The sequence below is a fragment of the Neofelis nebulosa genome, chromosome 10 (genome assembly GCF_028018385.1).
Source record: "Neofelis nebulosa isolate mNeoNeb1 chromosome 10, mNeoNeb1.pri, whole genome shotgun sequence".
Classification (NCBI taxonomy): domain Eukaryota; kingdom Metazoa; phylum Chordata; class Mammalia; order Carnivora; family Felidae; genus Neofelis; species Neofelis nebulosa.
Window position 1 is genome coordinate 62,075,073 of NC_080791.1, and position 19,751 is coordinate 62,094,823.

Genomic DNA, 19,751 nt, shown 5'->3' on the forward strand with positions numbered 1-19,751 from the left:
CCTGTTTTCTCCTCCCATAAGCAGTACAGTGGAGGGAGGATTTTAAATGGAACTAGAGGGTATTATGCTAAGCAAAATTAGTCAGTCAGAGAAAGACAAGTATCATAAGACTCCACTCAAATGAGGACTTTAAGATACAAAACAGATGAACATAAGGGAAGGGAAGCAAAAATAATATAGAAACAGGGAGGGGAACAAAATAAAAAAGACTTTTAAATATGGAGAACAAACAGAGGGTTGCTGGAGGGGTTGCGGGAGGGGGGATGGGCTAAATGGGTAAGGGGCGTTAAGGAATCTACTCCTGAAATCATTGTTACACTATATGCTAACTAACTTGGATGTAAATTTTAAAATAAATTGTTTAACAAAAAAAATAAATATATAAAATAAATTAAAAAAATAAATGTCAGTGATGAACTCAGAGTTGAACATGCTGCTGAGATTCCCCTTCCAGATGAGAATGGCAGTGGTAATTAGTGAAATACTAAGCCAGTAGCTAACATTAGATTAGTATTTTACAATCTGCAAAGCATGAGATGTACATTATTTGTTGAATCGTAACACCGAGCCTATGACGTGGGAAAGCAGACACTGAGATTCCTCAGGAAGATCATGTATGAACACTAGGACACAGAGTTACCAGAAAAGAGACCATAATTCATAAAAATAAATTAACTCTTCTGGGGAAGAATGGTAGAAACATAATAACAGATAACTGGGCCAAAGATAGAGGGTGGGGAGAAAGTACAGGAGGCAGAGCAGGACGCAATCTCTTCATTTTCTGGTTTTTCTAGGTCATAAAGCTTTCATGGGAGTGATTTGTGTGTGCTGGTGAATAACCACTGGTGTGAAATCCTACCAGGATTAAATGATTACGTACTTCGAAATTAGCTCAGAATTTCTTTTTTTACTTTTCCTTCAGTAAGCTTTTAGAAATATCAGCTCTTGGCTAATCCATGTTCTCAGCAGAATGGAAATAATCAGAAGAGAGTAAGAGATCATCTCTTCAGGGCATTTCTAGCAGCTGGCACAGAAAGCAGTCTCCTCCCTTAGAAGGATGTGGCTTAATTTATGACAACGAGGCTTCACAGAAACAAGAAAAATGGGCTCTGATATTCCTACTCATGTTTTCTTTTTTACGAGAGTGAGGTTGTGTTAAGTGGGGAAAACTCTGAACTGGGGGTTGGCAGAGTCTAGTGTAGCGCCACATTGATGACCGCCCCACTGTGTGCCTTGGAAAAGTCACGTTGACTCTGCTGGCATCAGTTTCCTCCTCCTACAATGAGGTTCTGATGATTCCAGCCCCACAGGACCCGGCCACGTTCCCCCCTCCTCCCTGCTCCTGCATCCCCGCCTCGCTCTGCTCCAGACACGCTGGCCTCTGCTCTGTGCACAGTCATGTCACACTGTGTCCTGCCCCAGGGCCTTTGCCTTTGCGGTCCTCGCTGCCCTGTCCTCCTCGTCCACTTGTAGTGCATCACTGTATTCGCTGCATTTTTCCATCGGTTACATCCCTCTTTGAAGGTGTAGAACTTGTTCTCTCGTTTCTCCTGTGTCACTCTCCTGAGAATATAAGCTCCACGAACACAGGGCGGAGTCTTTGTATCGTTAACCTTCACTTCCCGAATGCTTGGAACCGTGTTGCAATCCAGTGGGTACCCAACAAATAATTCCAGATCAGCGGATAATGGTCAAAAGAAGAAAAAAGATTTATTGTAAGAACTCTAGATCTTTTTTTGAACACGGCAGTGTTGTCTCTAATCTAATCCTGTGGAACTAGATGCATCTTGCCATGGATGCATCAATTTCTTGTAGATTTTCTCTCCTCATCCCCCTTCACTACACTGGTGTCTTGTAATTGATTCTCTCTTCCAGTCCAGGAAACACACTCTGTCGATAAAAGTCCCACAGGGACTTAAACATCTACTACGCTATGTCACTGAACTGGCTTGAGGTCTCCTGGCACATCTCTGCGGCTCACTTTCTCAGTGTTTTGGAGCCTAGAAGCTCCTCTCTTCTGCCAGCACTGGAGCTAGAATGCAGGTGTTGAGAAATACATGCTCTCTTCTCCCTGTCACAACACTGCTGGTTGATCGTGCTGCTCCGAGCTCTGGTAATGAATGATTTCATGTGTGTGTCTGTTGGGGGTAGAGGGAATATAAAGTGAATGGCAGAAACACATGATGAACACTAGTGAGAACTGAATATTATCATAAATGTCCTAAATCCTCTACCAATCCCCTCAATAATGAATTATTTGTTGATATTTTCACTTTTAGTCTCACTTCCCCAGGGTCTCTGTTGTGCATAACACACTTTTCTCTCTCCAGAGTCAAATGTCAATTTCCAAATTTGTATTCCTTTGTCCATTTACGCTAAGTCAGCTCTCTGTTTTCACCTCTTCTTCCTGATCATATCCTATACAACTTCATATTCCAGAAGCAAACACACCATCAAGGATTTTTTTATATATAGAATAATGAAAGTCCTTTAAAGAGACCACACCATTTTTCTTGTATGCAAAAGCACCTTCACGCAGTTCTCACTTCAATTAGAAGTAGCCATTTTCTCAGTCTTGCTACATTAATATCCCCTATACAATGATATCTGCTTTTCCATAGCACATTGAAACATCATTCTGTAGCCTTGATAGAAAACAAAAGTATGACCTTATCTCGGATCTGCTTGGTCTTCACTCCATAGACAATGGGGTTGAGTGCAGGGGGAATAACAATGTAGAGGTTGGCAAACAGGATGTGGAAAGTGCGGGAGACATTGTGTCCAAAGCGATGCGCAAGGATGGAGAAAAAGGCAGGTGTATAAAACATGAGGATGACACAGACATGGGAACCACACGTGCCAAGGGCTTTGTGGCGGGCATCCCGGGAGGGGAGGCGGAAGACAGCACGGAGGATGAGGCTGTAAGAAACGGCAATGAGAATCACATCTGAGATGACCGTCATGATGGGGACACCAAAGCCATACCAGATGTTGACGGAGATGTCAGCACAGGCGAGCCGGGCAACACCTATGTGCTCACAGTATGTGTGCGGTATGATGCGTGTCCTGCAGAAAGGCAGGCGTGTGAGCAAGAATACAACTGGCAGGATAATGCAGAAGCTTCGAAAGGAGATGCCCACTGCAATCTTGATGATGGTCCTGGGAGTCAGAATTGTGGTGTACCTCAGGGGAGAGCAGATGGCCACGTAGCGGTCAAATGCCATGGCCATGAGGATGGCTGAATCCAGGACAAAACTATAGCGGAGGAAGAACATTTGTGTAAGACACCCTGGGAATGTGATTTCTTGAGCCCCGAGCCAAAAGATACTGAGTGTCCTGGGAACACCAGCTGTGGACAGGACGAGGATACTCACGGCCAGCATGGCGAGAAAGGAAAACATGGATTCGTGAAGGCTACGCTCCACTGCGATGAGGTAGAGAAGGATGCAGTTTCCCACCACGGCCACAATGTAGATGATACAGAAGGGAATCCCAATCCACAGATGGCATTGCTCCAGGCCTGGGATCCCCACCAGAATGAAGGGTCCTGGGTTGTAATTGCTCAGGTTGAAAGTGACCATGGTCGAACACGGTGACACAGGCCCCAGGTCCTGAGGACAGAGGGTAGTAGAGAGTAGTTAGGGTCATGTGAGTCACTCTCACTTCCAACCACTCATGACTATTGACTCCTAAAGATAAGATGATTTATCATTCAACGTGGGACACCTTTGAAGTGAAAATAGGTTGATATTAAAACGACTGCAGGTAACTTGCATAATCCTGGGTTGTCTCAGATATATTGAGATATATAGTCATACTACCTAACGAGAATATGTTCATTCTTCTGGCCACCTTTGCCCTGTACACAACTCCTCCAAGCAGCTTTCCAGATGGGCTGCAATCACTCTTCTCATTTTATGGTGTGCCACTGATACAAGTTTAAAATTACAGCACATACTTTTTCCAGGTGGAAATAGTTTCTGTGAATTCACAGACATTATTGTTTGCTTGGTCTTGACAAGACCTTGACAAGATCTGCTTGCTCTGTCATGTGGAATTTCAAAATTTGTCCCAGGATACTTGCTTGCTCTTTCAAGGATCTGTGATGACCATGGCTCTCAGATTTGTGAGGTCAACACCCCTTCATGGCCATCCAAAAATATAGTCAATTCAGCAAACACAAATTGAGTTCCTACTCTACACTGGATAATATGTATAACAAATAAAAATTAGCAAAGTTCCATCTAGTGAAGTTCTTGGGTCCTTACTCCTCTCCTCCCCACACACACAAAAAAAACTCATTTTCAAGTACCCCTTAGCTATACAGCTGTATAACATCCTAACATTTGAACTAATAACACTCCAAGTTGAGATTTCTGTCCAGAAGACAAGTGTGTCCTCATAAACTCATATCCTATTGGATATAAACATAGGCCCCTCGAGATACATTGTCTCGGATACACACAATTTATATTTATGATCTCAAATATTCCCTGATCTATACTTACATTCTCTCATACATTTCACCATAATAGATTCACCTACCTATACTCCTACAAGATACACTCCCCCTAGTACCTTGCTCTCTGTGTCACACATACTCACACAGACCTTACACATATGCATACACCATACACATCATACACAAGGCGCACATCATACAAACACATGGCGAGAAAAATATAAACAACGTATTTCACAAATGAATTATGGAACTGCTAGTTGCCATGTACATTTTTACTTGCAAAGCTGCTCTTTCAAAGACTAGTTTCCTCACCTTCTTCCTCCTCCAGTGATGTCAGTACATAGGAAGTTACTTAAAATCTACACATAACCAACCATAGAGCAAGGCCAAGCACTCCCAGGAGCAGCACTGGGAGAGGAAGATGGTGATGTTCCTACACCTACGATTCCTGGACTTACAAGGCCAAGCTCATGTTCAGCCTTGTGCCAACCCCCACATTTTAGCTCATTCTAAAGCCCAGCTTGTCAGACTTACTTTCATCACTCTTCTGCTTTTGGTAAAGGGAAACAAAATACTCTCTTCTTTTCTTTCTGAACCTCCCATTTCTATCAGTAAAAAGGTGTAAAAACACTTTTCTTGGAGCAACAGAACCCTCTTCCATAGCATCTCTTTTATATTAGATTCTGGGCTCTGGGAACACATCCACTGTTCAAAGGTGGCCACAGTCCAGCTCCCTTTTGCTGAGTATTCCTGCTCTCCAGCTGAGTGACCTTCATCTGGTTCTTAAGCACGGAGGGCACCTAGTCACCACCTGTCACCAACAGGAGAGAGCTGATTAGGTTGTTCAGGCTTCTTGTGAAAAGTTCCATCCATGTGCTGGTCACGTCCTAGAACAAAACCCACATCAGGTCCTTGAAACCCGCGCTTGGAATTGCTTCTCTCCCAGCTCCTGTGAGGTCGTCCTTTATTCACACCTATGCGAGGAGGGATCTTCTCTGGTTTTTGTGTGTCATGCACTCAGACACAACGCATCTTCATACAGTCATCCAAGCATCTACAAACACACATACGGACACACATGGGGCGAGTGAACTCTGAGGCTTGTCATTCTAAGGTCAGATGAATCTGGAATGTGGGACAATCTATGAAACAGTTCAGTCAGTTCACCAAGTCAGTGCCACCAATAGAGTACAGGGAACATAGATGTTAAAATTACTTTTCTAGATTAAATGAATTTAAGAAAGTGAAAAAAGAAATTCTTGATTGGATTCTATTGAAACAAATCAGTAATGGAATATGATGTATAATTGTGGGAATTTAAATAAGACTCAGGTAATGGATGATATAAAATGTAAGTACTCATTTTATTAAATTTTGTGTGTATAGCATTATGGTAGATAAGCGCATACACACACACACACACACACACACACACACACACAGATGCCACAGTATCTCAATAAAGTACGGGCCATAAGGATATGCTATGGAGCCAGATGGATGAGCACTTTCGTCCCAGATCCATATTTATTGTCAACCTGTGTGGACATACCTGAACGATAATCCTTAGGTCCCACATTTTTCAAAAGAGCCTAGTATCTATAATTCTCATTTATTATAAGGACAAATAATAGATCATATTTGATATCGCCTGTATCGTCAGATGACAGAGACAGACAGATGCATATACTAACCAGAGTATCCCCAGCACACACACACACACACACACACACACACACACACACATCTGCACACTTATCCCACATTTTAGGTGAGGACAGTGAGTCCTTGTCACATGTCGGACCCAGAAGTTTGCTGATCTCAGTTACTTGACCATGCTTAGCCCAGGTGTGTGACTGTGCATCCGTTCAAATCTTTTGTGGTCCCTTAAATGGAGTATCTGTGTGAGTCTTGTGACCATGACCTGGACTTCTAAGTGGAAATCACTCCAGAAAGGAAGTGACAGTCTCAGTGCGTGTCTCCTAGAAATGGAGCCCTGAGCATTCACCCAACCCTTCTTTCTGGCCAATCCTGGTCCAGGCCCCACACCACAAACAGCCAACACTCACCTATTCATGGAGATTGAGCCAGACCAGAAGAAGAAAGGTCATACTGAGAGATAGCCAGAAACTGCAGGAGGAGCAAACGCACCAAACAAAGAAAAAAATGGACGGGAAAGCCCGGGACTGGTGGACAGGTAGATTCCCTGCCCATTTATTATTTCTGGCTGATGTTCAATGGGGGGGAAGAAGAGGTAAATAGGGCCTCAGGGACATCCTATCACTCTCAAGGGGAGAATGGAGAAGTTCATGTTAACCCTGCCCATGCCTGGCAGTTCCTATTGCCTACAGTTGTTTATTTTTATGTTTTGCATCACACATGAGCCCGTATGCCTACGGGACATGGCTGTGCACGTGCCCACCTGACACATCTCCTCAGGTTCCAGCTCATGTCCTTGCCTCTGTGGTAAAGGGCTTGTATGACGCACTTAATGTGTGCAAGAAGGTGATAATACAGTACCTACCTCTCGAGATTCTAGAAGGGTGACCAACTAGATAGAACAGTGCTTGTGAAAATGCCTAACACAGCGCGGGCTCACCGAGCCCTTGTTAAACTGCTCACATGGCCCATGTCAAGATGCTCTACTGCCTTCAAAGTGGGGCCCCAGCATCTGCCTTCATAGGCTCCACAGTGGATCTCTGTGCCTTGTTTTCCCCTGGGGGCCCAATGCATATGTGGATGTGAGCATTACAACCAGAAAACAAGAAAGTGGGTTGGCACTGCCTCTACGGAGGCAGAGGAGAGCAGATCCTGGACGCTATTTCCTTTGATGGCCAAAGTCAGTATGTTGCCCTTGCCAATCCAGTGGCTGCTGTTTTGCAATATCTTTGCCTGAACATCCCATTTTTATTTGAAATCTGTCATGTCCTGAACTGCATCCACTCCCCACCCTAGTCCTGCTCTCAGTGCTCCCAGGATCAGCAAATGTCACTTTACTGCTCATGAGGATTGAAGTTTCTTATAAAAATGTGCTGCTGAGCCCTTTTAAAATGCCCTCAAGCCATTCCCTTCTCTGTCTCATCGTCCAGCTACCTTCACTTCTTACCTACATCACTCTCATGGCTTCCTAAAGGATCAGCGTATTTCCTTGTGTCTCCCTCCTGCCTCTCCCCTCTGCACACTGCTCCTCCTACCTTGCGTATCTGATCATGTCCTCCCTTCGCTTCAATCCTGTTCTGTTCTCATCTCTGAGTCCTGGCACCTGCTACTTCCAGTGGTTTTGTCAGTCTTCATCCTTATTTTCCTCTTATCTTTACATTTTCCTTAATGGGACTCAACCCCAGTTGAAACACTAATATAATTTTTATTGGTAAAAACCAATATGAACAATAAAGTACAATCTTGTGGGAAGACTACCAGATATGCCCACCAACACTCTTGGTGGCTTGGAGCCCAGGTCTGTTTAGACCTGACAGGCGCTTATCCCTCAGATCAGCAGCCAGGTCACTGTCCCTGGGACGGCACAGCCAGAGTCTCTGTCTCTATGCTTGCACAGATATTGGTCAATAACCCTGAGTAGTGGACCCCAAATTGACAATTGTTGGTCTTTGTCTCATCCACAGGCATATTTTCTTCTGGTTGGACACACTGTACAAAACTTTCATTTGTTCCAACGGTTATTGTTTTAAATCCTGTATCGCAAGACTGTTGAAAATAACGGACAAATACACAATGGTGTTTTGTTTGATGTACTAGAAGTGGAAGTTCCTTGGCCAATATTTTACAGGAAGAGGAGATATGTTTAAGTCATATAAGTGTACAATCCTTACCTTTGGTGTAATCTGTCCCCTTATGGAAACGTCTGCATTCCTTTGTTGATTATGTAGAGCAGAGCTGGTTATGGAAACTTGAATGAGTCTCATATGAACATCTGGTCCAATCAGAAGGTTATGTAGAACTTGCAGCTTAGTGTTGTCTAATAAAAATCATTATCTCAGTTAATGATTTCCACTGGACTAAATAGGAATGTGCCCCGGTGCCCCTTCCCACTTTATTTATAATTTACATCCTAAAAAATTGAGTCACACCTCTCAGCCTTCACACTTCCTTAAATATCATCAAAAACTATTATTTTACACACAGATATTATGGTTCTATTCGCAAGATCGAAGGGTAGCACCTTAATGGACAACTGGCCCTCTGTCTAGGATGCCCCATAGGAGTCCTGACCCACTATTTCAAAATGGTATTTCCTACAATTCAATCACCACCATGTCTATAGCAGTATGCTTAACTTAAAATCATGTTACTTTTAAAAAAATGATTTAGTGGTGAAATGAGTAAGGAGAAATTTCCTTATGCCTATTTGAATATTTTATTCACGCTAATTTTGGCCCCTATCAATTACTTGAACTGCTATCTCACTATTTTGCACAGAATGAAATCAGAGTTTTTTCATGTAGGCTGAGCAAAGCTTTTCTATTGTTTTGTTTCTAATTTGTGGTGAAATTGCCTTTCCTTCAGGCGGTTGAGGGGTTAAGTTTTTTCTTGATCAAAGAGGCTGCCCACCTCCTGAGGGTTAAAATGTATGTGAAAGGGTAGTAGAGTGACCACTGAATCCAGTGAGCCACCACGCCCCAAACTATCACAAACCCCGTAAAAAACAATAGATTTAGGAATAATGTTTTAAAATACAATTTGGACTTAGTTGCTGCCTTGATTAAAATTCCTATGACTTCCGGGGTGCCCAGGTGGCTCAGGTGGTTAAGTGTCTAACTCTTGATCTTGGTTTAGGTCTCATGGTTTGTGAGTTCAGGTCCCATGTTGGGCTCTGCAATAATGGCACAGATCCCGCTTGGGATTCTGTCTTTCCTTCTCCCTGCCCCTGCCTGCTCATGATCTCTCTCTCTCTCCTCTCTCTCAAAATCAGAAAACTTCAAAAAAAATTATAAAATTCCTATGACTTCCCATTGTTCTTAGAATATTACACTCCTTAAAATGATCTGGGTTTTCCAATCTTCTGCAATATTACCATTTTGTATTCTGTCTATCTAACCCCTTCCCCACCAACATTAGATTCCAGTTCCTGTAATGCACAGAGACTTTTCAGCTCTGTGTCTTCTCATGTGCAACTTCCTTGCCTTTCTTCCTTCCTTCATTCCTTCCTTCTTTCCTTCCTTCCTTCCTTCCTCTCTCTTTCTTCCTTTCTAAATAAGCATCTTGCCATCTGTTCATCCATAAATTTTACTTTCTTATTTGTTTCAGATTTATTCAGGTATAAATGGCAAATAAAATTATATGTATTAAAAGTGTACTAAGTGATGATTTCATATATATATATATATAGAAATTTTACCACAATCAAGTTGGTTAACATGTCACGTAGTTGTGTGTGTGTGTGTGTATGCGTGTGTGTTTAGTGAGAACACTTATCATCTACTTTCTTAGTAAATTTCAAAGAAACAATACAGTATTATAAAGTATAGTCATTGTGCCTAATATTAGATCTCTAGAACTTATTCATCTTACAAGTGAAATTTTGGACCTTTTCTCCAACATCTTCTTGTGTTCCCCCAACCCAGCCCCCAGAAACAATCATTTTACTCTTTGTTTTTATGAGTTTGATTTTTTATTTTTAGATTCCACATACAAATGATACCACACAGCATTTGTCTTTCTCTATCTGGCTCATTTCACTTACCATAATGCACTTCATCCATGTTGTTGCAAATGGCAAGATTTCATTCTTTCTTATGTCTAAATAATATTCCCTTGTATAAAATGTGATGTACATATATCTGTTCATACAAACATGGACACAAGTTCTTTCCATATTTTTTCTATTGTGAACAATGCTGCAATGAACATGGGAGTGCAGATAATCTCTTCAAGAGACAAATTTTGTTTTCTTCCAATATGTACTCAGATGTAAGATGGCTGAATGATATGAGAGTTTTACTTTTAATATTTTGAGGATCATTCATACTGTTTCCCATAATGGCTGTAACAATTTACATTCCTGCCATCAGCATACTCCTTTTTCTCCACTTCCACACCAACATTTGTTATCGTCTTTTTGACATTAGCCATCCTAACAACTGTGAGATGATTTCAGACTATGGTTCTAATGTGCATTTCCATGATGATTAGTGATGTTGAGCACATTTTCATGTACCTGTTGCCCACCCAAATGTCTTCTTCCTTCTTACTCCATACATAAAAGTAAACTCAAAATGGATGAAAGACCTAAATGTAAGACAGGAAGCCATAAATAACCTCGAGAAGAAAGCAGGCAAAAACTGCCTTTGACCTTGGCCTCAGCAACTTCTTACTGAACATGTCTCCAGAAGCAAGGGAAACAAAAGCTAAATGAACTATTTGGACCTCATCAAGATAAAAAGCTTCTGCATGGCAAAGGAAACAATCAGCAAAACTAAAAGGTAACTGACAGAATGAGAGAAGATATTTGCAAATGACATATCAGATTAAGGGTTAGTACCCAAAATCTGTAAAGAATTTACCAAACTCAACACCCAAAAAACAAATAATCCAGTGAAGAAATGGGCAAAAGATATGAGAAGACACTTTCCAAAGAAGACATCCAGATTGCTAACAGACACATCAAAAAATGCTCAACATCACTCCTCATCAGGGAAACACAAATCAAAACCACAATGAGATATCACTTCACACCTGTCAGAATGGCTAACATGAACAACTCAGGCAACTCAGGCAAGGATGCAGAGAAAGAAGAACACTTTTGCACTGCTGGTGGGAATGCAAACTGGTGCAGCCACTCTGGAAAACAGCATGGAGGTTCCTCAAAAAATTAAAAATAGAAATACCCTTACAACCCAGCAATTGCACTACTAGGTATTTACCCAAGGGATACAGGTGTGCTGTTGCGAAGGGGCACATGCACCGCAATGTTTATAGCAGTGCTATCAACAATAGCCAAAGTATGGAAAGTACCCAAATGTCCACCCACTGATGAATGGATAAAGATGTGGTATATACAATGTAGTATTACTCGGCAATCCAAAAGAATGAAATCTTGCCATTTGCAACAGCATGGATGGAACTAGAGGGTATTATGCTAAACAAAATTAGAAAATACAAATATATGTCTTCATTCATATGAGAAATTTAAGACACAAAACAGATGAACATAAGAGAATGGAAGCAAAAATAATATAAAAGCAGGGAGAAGGACAAAATATAAGAGACTTAAACATAGAGTACAAACTGAAGGTTGCCAGAGGGGTTGTGGGCAGGGGAATGGACTAAATGGGCAAGGAGCATTAAGGAGGACCCTTGTTGGGGTGAGTACTGGGTGTTATATGTAGGGGATAAATCACTGCATTCTGCTCCTTAAATCATTATTGCACTATATGCTAACTAACTTGGATAATTTTTTAAAAAATAATTTAAATAAATAAATAAACAAACAAACAAGTAAAAAGTAGTAAATCGCAGAACGTACTACTCTTCAACAATTATGAATAAGCTAGACCAAGATGTACAGATAAAGTTTATAAGCCACTATTAAATGAAAAAGCAAGTTGCAGGACATATACAATTTTAAATAAACATATCATTAATGATAAGTTTAATAACATGCAAAGCAATATATGTTGTTTATGGATATATAAAAATATGAGTATGACATACCAATTTAGGATAGTAATTATCACTGGGAAGGAAGGAAGGGAATAAGATTAGGGAAGGTTAACACCCTTCAATTATATATGGTTTTTTCCCCTTAACCTCAACGGTAGCACATGGGTATTTATTGTGTAATTCTCTATATTTCCATATGCTTGAAATTTTAAAAACTAATAAAATCAAGATACTGATAAATTACAAACTTCAAAAAAATGTCTTCTTCTTTGAGGAAAAAAAGGTCTATTAGGGTCTTTTGCCCATTTTTTTAATCAGATTATTACTATTTTACCCTGGAGTTGTATGAATTCCTTACATATTTCAGAAATTAACGCCTTATCAGATGTATGGTTTGTAAATACCTGCCTTTTCTCTGTGTTTATGTTTCTTTTGCTGAGCAGCTTTTTAGTTTGTTGTAGTCCAACTTATTTTCTTTCTACTTGCTTTACCTGTGCTGTTGGTATCATATCCAAAAAATCATTGCCAACAACATCAAAGAGCTATCCTCCCATGTTTTCCTGTAGGAGTTTTATAGTCCCAGGTCTTAAATTTAAGCCTTGATCCATTTCAAATAAAGCTTTGTGAGTGGTATAAGACCAGGGTCTAGTTTTATTCTTTTGCATGTAGATATGCACTGTCCCCAACACCATTTCTTGAATAGACTATCCTTTCCTTTTTCGGGTCCTTGTTAACAGTATATTCATGGGTTTATTTCTGGCCTCTGTATTCTGTTCCATTTATCTATATGTCTGTTTTTATACTGGTTTCATAGTGTTTTGATTGTTATAGCTTTGTAATACTGTTTGAAATCAGAAAATGTGATGCCCCCAGGTTTGTGCTTCTTTTTCAGCATGGCTTGGCTTGGCTTTTGCAATTCCATACAAATTTCAGGCTTATTTTTTCTACTTCTATAAACATGCCATTGGTATTTTTATATGGATTATATTGAATCTGTGGATTTTGGGGGGAATATGTACATTTTATTAATATGAATTCTCCCAGTCCGAACATGGGATACCTTTACACTTACTTGAGTCTTACTCAATTTCTCTGATTAAAGTCTTTCAATTTTCAGTGTACAGGTTTTTCACCTCCTCTGCCTGAATCCTCTGCCTCCCTCCCTCTCCCACCTGACTGGCTTTTTCTCATGATTCTCATCTTTGTTAGAGAAAATAACGCTTCTTTCAAGACGAGCTTTCTGCTCACCTGAGTGGAAGCTGGTTTCCTCTGATAGTCTGTCTTCAAGAGCACCGTTTTTAAATTTTTGTTGGTTTCTGTGTGTCCTAAAACCTAACACAACTTGAAGTTACATGTCCATTGGTCTGGTTACATGATTGAGGCTCAGTTCCCTCACTAAATTACAAACACCAGGAGCCTAACACCCATCCCTGTTTTGGTCAACATAGGAAACAGTTTACCTAACACAGTGCTGCAGATTTAGAAAATATTTGTCAAATATTCAGTAAATATTGTTGAATGAATGAATGAATGAATGAATGAAGATTGACTGGAAGCTACTCAGTACTCAGAATAATCTAGAATATTTGGACCACACCAGACCTAAGGAGATTTGTATTATATTAGCTCCCAGAAAAGTCTGTAGCCTTTATTAAATGAAAATTTAGGATGTTCTACTGCTCTATACTGAGATGAGGGACATAGGAGGCCCAATGAAACTATAATTGGTAAGAATGTGACTAATTACCTTACTGGGAGCTTCTCTCTAAGAGCTTTCTGATGATATCTCTTTCTGTTCTTCATAACAGGAATAGTTCTCTTTCTCTGACCATCTCACTGTCTTCTTATTTATATGCAGTGCGAATTATGGAACTAAATCATGCTTATCTCTCACATACTCTAGAGCTTGAATCTTCCCACATATGTAATAAGAGAATAGGAACCCATGAAGATAAAAGTACACTGGCCTATTTCTTACCTTATTTTTTTAAAAATCTTCATCTATGTTTTTTTGTTTTGTCTCTACTATCTTTTCTACTTACACTTCATAACATTTTTATTTATGGTGTTCAAAATACATCAAATAATTTTGGAGGAAACTATATATGACTGCTGTCACACATAAAAGAACATATAGTCAAACTATAGTCTCTGTGTCCACAAAAACATATCTTTCTTACTAATATTATATGTAAAGAGTTACTGTAGAATGGTGAATCTAATCCCACATGAATGGAGGCAGGAAAACAGTAGCAGGGAGACCACATAGAACTCTGGTGTTTCATTCAGAGGAAAGGTGACTTGTGTTGGGACCACTGAGGGGAGGGAGACGGTACTCACACTCACTGGTAACTCCTAGATGTTGTTGAGAAAGAAGGAATGAGCATTGAGGACATCTTAGATCTGGGAGAAAAGCGGACATCAACTATCCTTGACACTTGACAAATACAAAAATAGTGATTCTTTGACTAATTCAGTGACTGAGTGACTCCCTCTGACCAAATTAGACATACTAGATTTGAAAAGAGAATGAATCCTACAGGGGTGCCTGGGTAGCTCAGTCAGATAAACGTCTGACTTCAGCTCAGGTCACGATCTAATGGTTCATGGGTTGGACCCCTGCGTCAGGCCCTGTGCTGACAGCTCAGAGCCTGGAGCCTGCTTCAGATTCTGTGTCTCCCTCTCTCTCTACCCCTCACCCACTCATGCTCTGTCTCTCTCTCAAAAGCAAATAAACATTAAAAAAATTTTTTTAATTAGAAAAAGAATGCAACATACAGATAAAGACACATATTTACCATTGGAGTACATCTCTTTTGAGATTTGAGAAGGAAGAAGAGCCTTGAGCCACCCATTCTTCCAATTGTCCAGGTTTCGATCCCTCATCTCAATCTTTTCCGTCTCATACTTTTCCTTCTCATTGGCCAAAGGAAGTTAGTGTCATCTTTATATTTGTTCTTAGAGGACTCTAACCATCACACTTCATTTTTCTTCCTCAAGATTGAATGAAAAATGAGCTTTGCATTCCTCATTGTCTTCTTTTTGTCCACAATAAATGCCTGCACTCTTAATTTAAATTGCATGATTATTTGCCACTCATGTATTTGATAAACATTCCTTATGCACCTATTATATGCCAAGGCTCATACTTAAAGTCAAAGTCCAGAACTTCAGAGCTATCACAAGAGAAATTCTGTGATCTCCAGTGATGTGTAAACTACTAAGATACATAAAACCAGAAAAAAAATATCTGTTTCCTTAGAAACATATTTATCATGAAAAACAGATGATCATTTTTTATTTTTGTTTTTTATTTTTAGAGACGGAGAGAGAGAATGAGCATGTGAGAGGGTGAGTGAAAGAGACTCTTAAGCAGACTCCACATTCAGCACAGAGTATGATGTAGGGCTCAATCCCACAACCCTGAGATCACGACCTGAGCCAAAATCAAAAGTCCGACGCTCAACCGACAGAGTTACCCAGGTGCCTCAAGAGATAGGATTATTTTATTATTTCAATTAAGAGTTTGATAATCATTTCATAACAATAAAAAGAAATTGAAAATATATATACACCGTTTCCCAGCCACAGAATTTAGTTTTTTGCAACTGGAATTAAGGAGTAAATTTCTGACTAAAATAACAGAGTAGGCAAAACTTCAAATCTTCTTAATAAAGAATTTTTTAATCTTCCCTTCTCTGAACCACTGGCTACAGGTTCAGCCTTTAAGCTGATATACACTAAGAACTTGCCCCTGCCCACACACTTCAGGCATGCATCACTGGGACCTCTGGGGACAGAGCAGATGGATGACTTTGTCCCAGATCTGTTTGGTCTTTACTCCATAGACGATAGGATTGAGTGCAGGTGGGACGACTACATAGAGGTTGGCAAAGATGATGTGAAAGGTACGAGAGACATTACGCCCAAAGCGATGTGCAAGGATGGAGAAGAATGCTGGTATATAGAACATGAGGATGACACAGACATGGGAACCACACGTGCCAAGGGCCTTGTGGCGGGCGCCCTGGGAGGGGAGGCGGAAGACGGCACAGAGGATCAGGATGTAGGAGACAGCAATTAGGATCACATCCGAAATCACCGTCATGATGGGAACACCAAAGCCATACCAGATGTTGACGGAGATGTCAGCACAGGCGAGCCGGGCAACACCTATGTGCTCACAGTATGTGTGCGGTATGATGCGTGTCCTGCAGAAGGGTAGACGATTTGCAAGGAAAACACATGGAATTATAACACAGAAGCTTCTGAAGGAGATTCCCACAATAATTTTGGCAATGGTCCTGGGGCTCAAAATAGTGGTGTACCTCAGGGGAGAGCAGATGGCCACGTAGCGGTCGAATGCCATGGCCAAGAGTATAGCCGAGTCCAGCACAAAGCTGTAGTGCAGAAAGAATAACTGGGTCAGACAACCAGGAAAACTGATTTTCTGGGGACCAAGCCAGAAGATGGTAAGGGTTTTGGGGACACAAGTGGTAGACAATATCAGATCTGTCATGGCCAGCATGGAAAGGAAAAAGAACATGGGTGCATGAAGACTATGTTCCACAGCAATGAGGTAGAGAAGGATACTATTGCCCACAATGGCCGCGAGATAGATAAAGCAGAAGGGGATGCTGATCCATACGTGGTACTGCCCGAGGCCAGGGATGCCCAAAAGGGTGAAGTCACCTGTGTGGCCGCTACTCAGGTTGTACATGGCCGGTGTGATTCGATGAATAGATTCTGTATCTGAAAAACAAATTGTGTATAATGAACCTGAAAAAACTGTAGGGTAATTCTTCCTCCTCCTTTCTATCTGTTAAGAAAGAACCTCCTACAGCTAGCAAGACCAATGCTTAGGTCTTTAAGACGGATTCCCCAGACATGATACTCCTGGTAGTAGTCACTCAATCACTCTGGAATCTTCTTCATACAGTGTAAAATATTATTGCCGTGTTAATAATGTGTTAATTATTGCCGTGTTAATAATTATTCTATTATTTTTTGTTATACAATCTAAAACTCTGAGTGATGATATTATCTAAGATCTCATCTCTAGTAACTGGCCGAACTAGCATTATGACAGTCCTCAGTTAATACTCCTTTATGCTGTGGTACCACACCAGGCGATTGCCTCAGGTGACACACTGTGAGATGCCAAGGACCGAGAAGAGGCATGGGTTATAGAGAAGACAATAAGGAAAAGCCTAACACCCAAACTGCAGTGTGTCCGGAACACTAAGCCTACGCTGATTGCACTTACTCTCCTGATATCCCTTGTACTATAGCACTTGGCATTTGCAGACGAGAATGTTCCTGAGACTGATGTTTGGTGCCTCACCAGAACAGATACACGGTTCAGATCCCTCTTAGGTTTTACTGAGGAAATTGGTTCAAGTGTGCTTTTTTTGTCCTTAAATATGTATTTATATTATTACATTTTAAAATAATATTTTAAGAGGTTAACTTATATGTAAGAATGTTGTAGTTGACATTTGTCATTTTAGCCCATTTATCATCATTGTTTCCTAGAATAAGAAAAAAGACTCTTTTTAATGTTTTGAATGAAATAAACTATCAACAATAGCAGTATGATATAAGCAGCGTTATTTATTTATTTATTTACTTACTTACTTACTTATGAGAGAGAGACCTCAAGCAGGGAAGAGGGGCAGGGGGAGAGAGGGAGAATTTTTTTTTTTTTACATTTATTTATTTTTGAGACAGAGAGAGACAGAGCATGAACGGGGAAGGATCAGAGAGAGAGGGAGACACAGAATCTGAAACGGGCTCCAGGCTCCGAGCAGTCAGCACAGAGCCCGAGGGGGGGCTCGAACTCACGGACCGCGAGATCGTGACCTGAGCCGAAGTCGGACGCTTAACCGACTGAGCCACCCAGGCGCCCCGAGAGGGAGAATCTTAAGCAGGCTCCAAGCTCAGTGTGGAACCCAATGCAGGGCTGGACCCCATGACCCTGGGATCATGATCTGAGCTGAAACCAGGAGTCCAACAACTTAACTGACTGAGCCACCCAGGCACCCCTAAGTGGCATTATTTTACCCCTTCTATGGAGACTAACGTAGAAAATAAATGGTCTATTTGAGTAAGACCCAAATCCAGATACTTCTTATTTCAAATTGTGTGTTTTAAACTATTCTATCATACTTCTTTCTCAAACTATGCATATGTGGTTTAAAAAAAAGAAAGGGGGAAAAAAAAACAAAACTCCCGAAGACATGTATTCATAGAAAGTGATTGAGGGCCCTCTAGTGGAAGAAATATAAAATTGCTACCTTCTGAATACCAGGTCAAGATCAACGCAAGCAAACAACTTCCATAACGAAACTAATATTTTTGGAAACCTCTACAATATATGCAAGTCTGAAGTTCTTTACATGAAATGACTTCCATAATCCTCTTAAAACCCTATGACACAGGTAATAATGTTACCTACAGTTCGAAGGTGCAGACACTGAGGCACAGAGAAGTTAAGTAACCCGCCAAAGGCCACATGACAAGCAAATGGTAGAGCTCCACATTAAACACAGGTCTTTTCATAGACTTTCTGGGATAAAGGAAATCTTCTATAGAGCATATGGCAAACGGCACGTACGTGATATCTGTAGAGCAGAAGATCGAAAATTAGGTCACATAGAGAAAACACAGACCAATACCGTATGATCCTCCAGACAAATGCTCTGTGTGTAATCTAAAACAACCAGCACAACAATACAAAAGCTTGGAACTAGTAGACACACAGAACATTTTTGTGGGAAGAGGCGGTGGAGGTAAGTGAAATGGGTAAAGGTAGTCTAATGCACGAATTTTCCAGTTATTCACTAGATGAGTCGTGGGAGTGGAATGTACAGCATGGTGACTCTGGTTAATAATACTGTATTGTGTATTTGAAACTTGCTAAGAGCCTACGTCTTCATCGTTCACATCACAAGGAAAAAATTCACAATTGTGTGGTGATGGATTTTAACTTGACATATTGTGGTGATCATTTTGCAACAAGTTTACCGGTTGTCACTCACTTACCCCAACCTTTGCCCTAAACTTAACATAACACCTCTTGGATGCTTTATCTTGTTACTATAAATTGAGTACTTGATTCTGGGGTGGGATCTTGAAGTACTGTAAGTTAGAACTCACCTGCCTCCTACATCACACATATAGTTAGTTTTTCAACAACCTCGAGCCCTCCAGGGCTCTTTCTTTTTCACTCATTTCATTCAGTATCCCCTTGTCACTGCATTCCTCTTTTCTAGGCTAAATTCTGATTCATCACGTCAAGCACTCTCTTACACATATTTGGCGTGCCCTTGCTCCACTGACCTTCCATCACCTAAAAATGCAAAACTGAATTTCTGGATTCACCGACATAATAAGCACTCTAGGACATGAAGGAAAGATGCTTCCTAACCAGGTATATTTGTATTCCCATAATTTCATCCTAACCAATATTCACTTCACCCCCAATGCCCGATGACCCAACAACATGATCTTGTTTAGCTCAATCTCCCTAGATGATTTTGTCCCTACTTTACTCCAAGCACATCCACCAACTCCAAACCTCTCTTTCTCAAGGGAAAATCTTTTATTTTAATTCACAGAGAAATTTGAAGCTATTAGATATGATATTGTACAAGACAGTCCTCAC

The 19,751-nt window shown here is 40.7% G+C and overlaps 2 protein-coding genes across 2 annotated transcripts; both read right to left on the reverse strand.

The window, feature by feature from the left end:
- Nucleotides 1-2,633: 2,633 nt before the first annotated feature.
- On the reverse strand, nt 2,634-3,581 carry LOC131488673 (olfactory receptor 52H1). Its single transcript, XM_058690532.1, has one exon. It carries the CDS (start codon nt 3,579-3,581, stop codon nt 2,634-2,636), a length of 948 nt encoding a protein of 315 aa, XP_058546515.1.
- A 12,282-nt stretch (nt 3,582-15,863) lies between these two features.
- Nucleotides 15,864-16,820, reverse strand: LOC131488674 (olfactory receptor 52H1-like). The gene has a single exon (XM_058690533.1). The coding sequence runs from the start codon at nt 16,803-16,805 to the stop codon at nt 15,864-15,866; it is 942 nt and encodes a 313-aa protein (XP_058546516.1). The 5' UTR covers nt 16,806-16,820.
- Between the last annotated feature and the right edge of the window lie 2,931 nt (nt 16,821-19,751).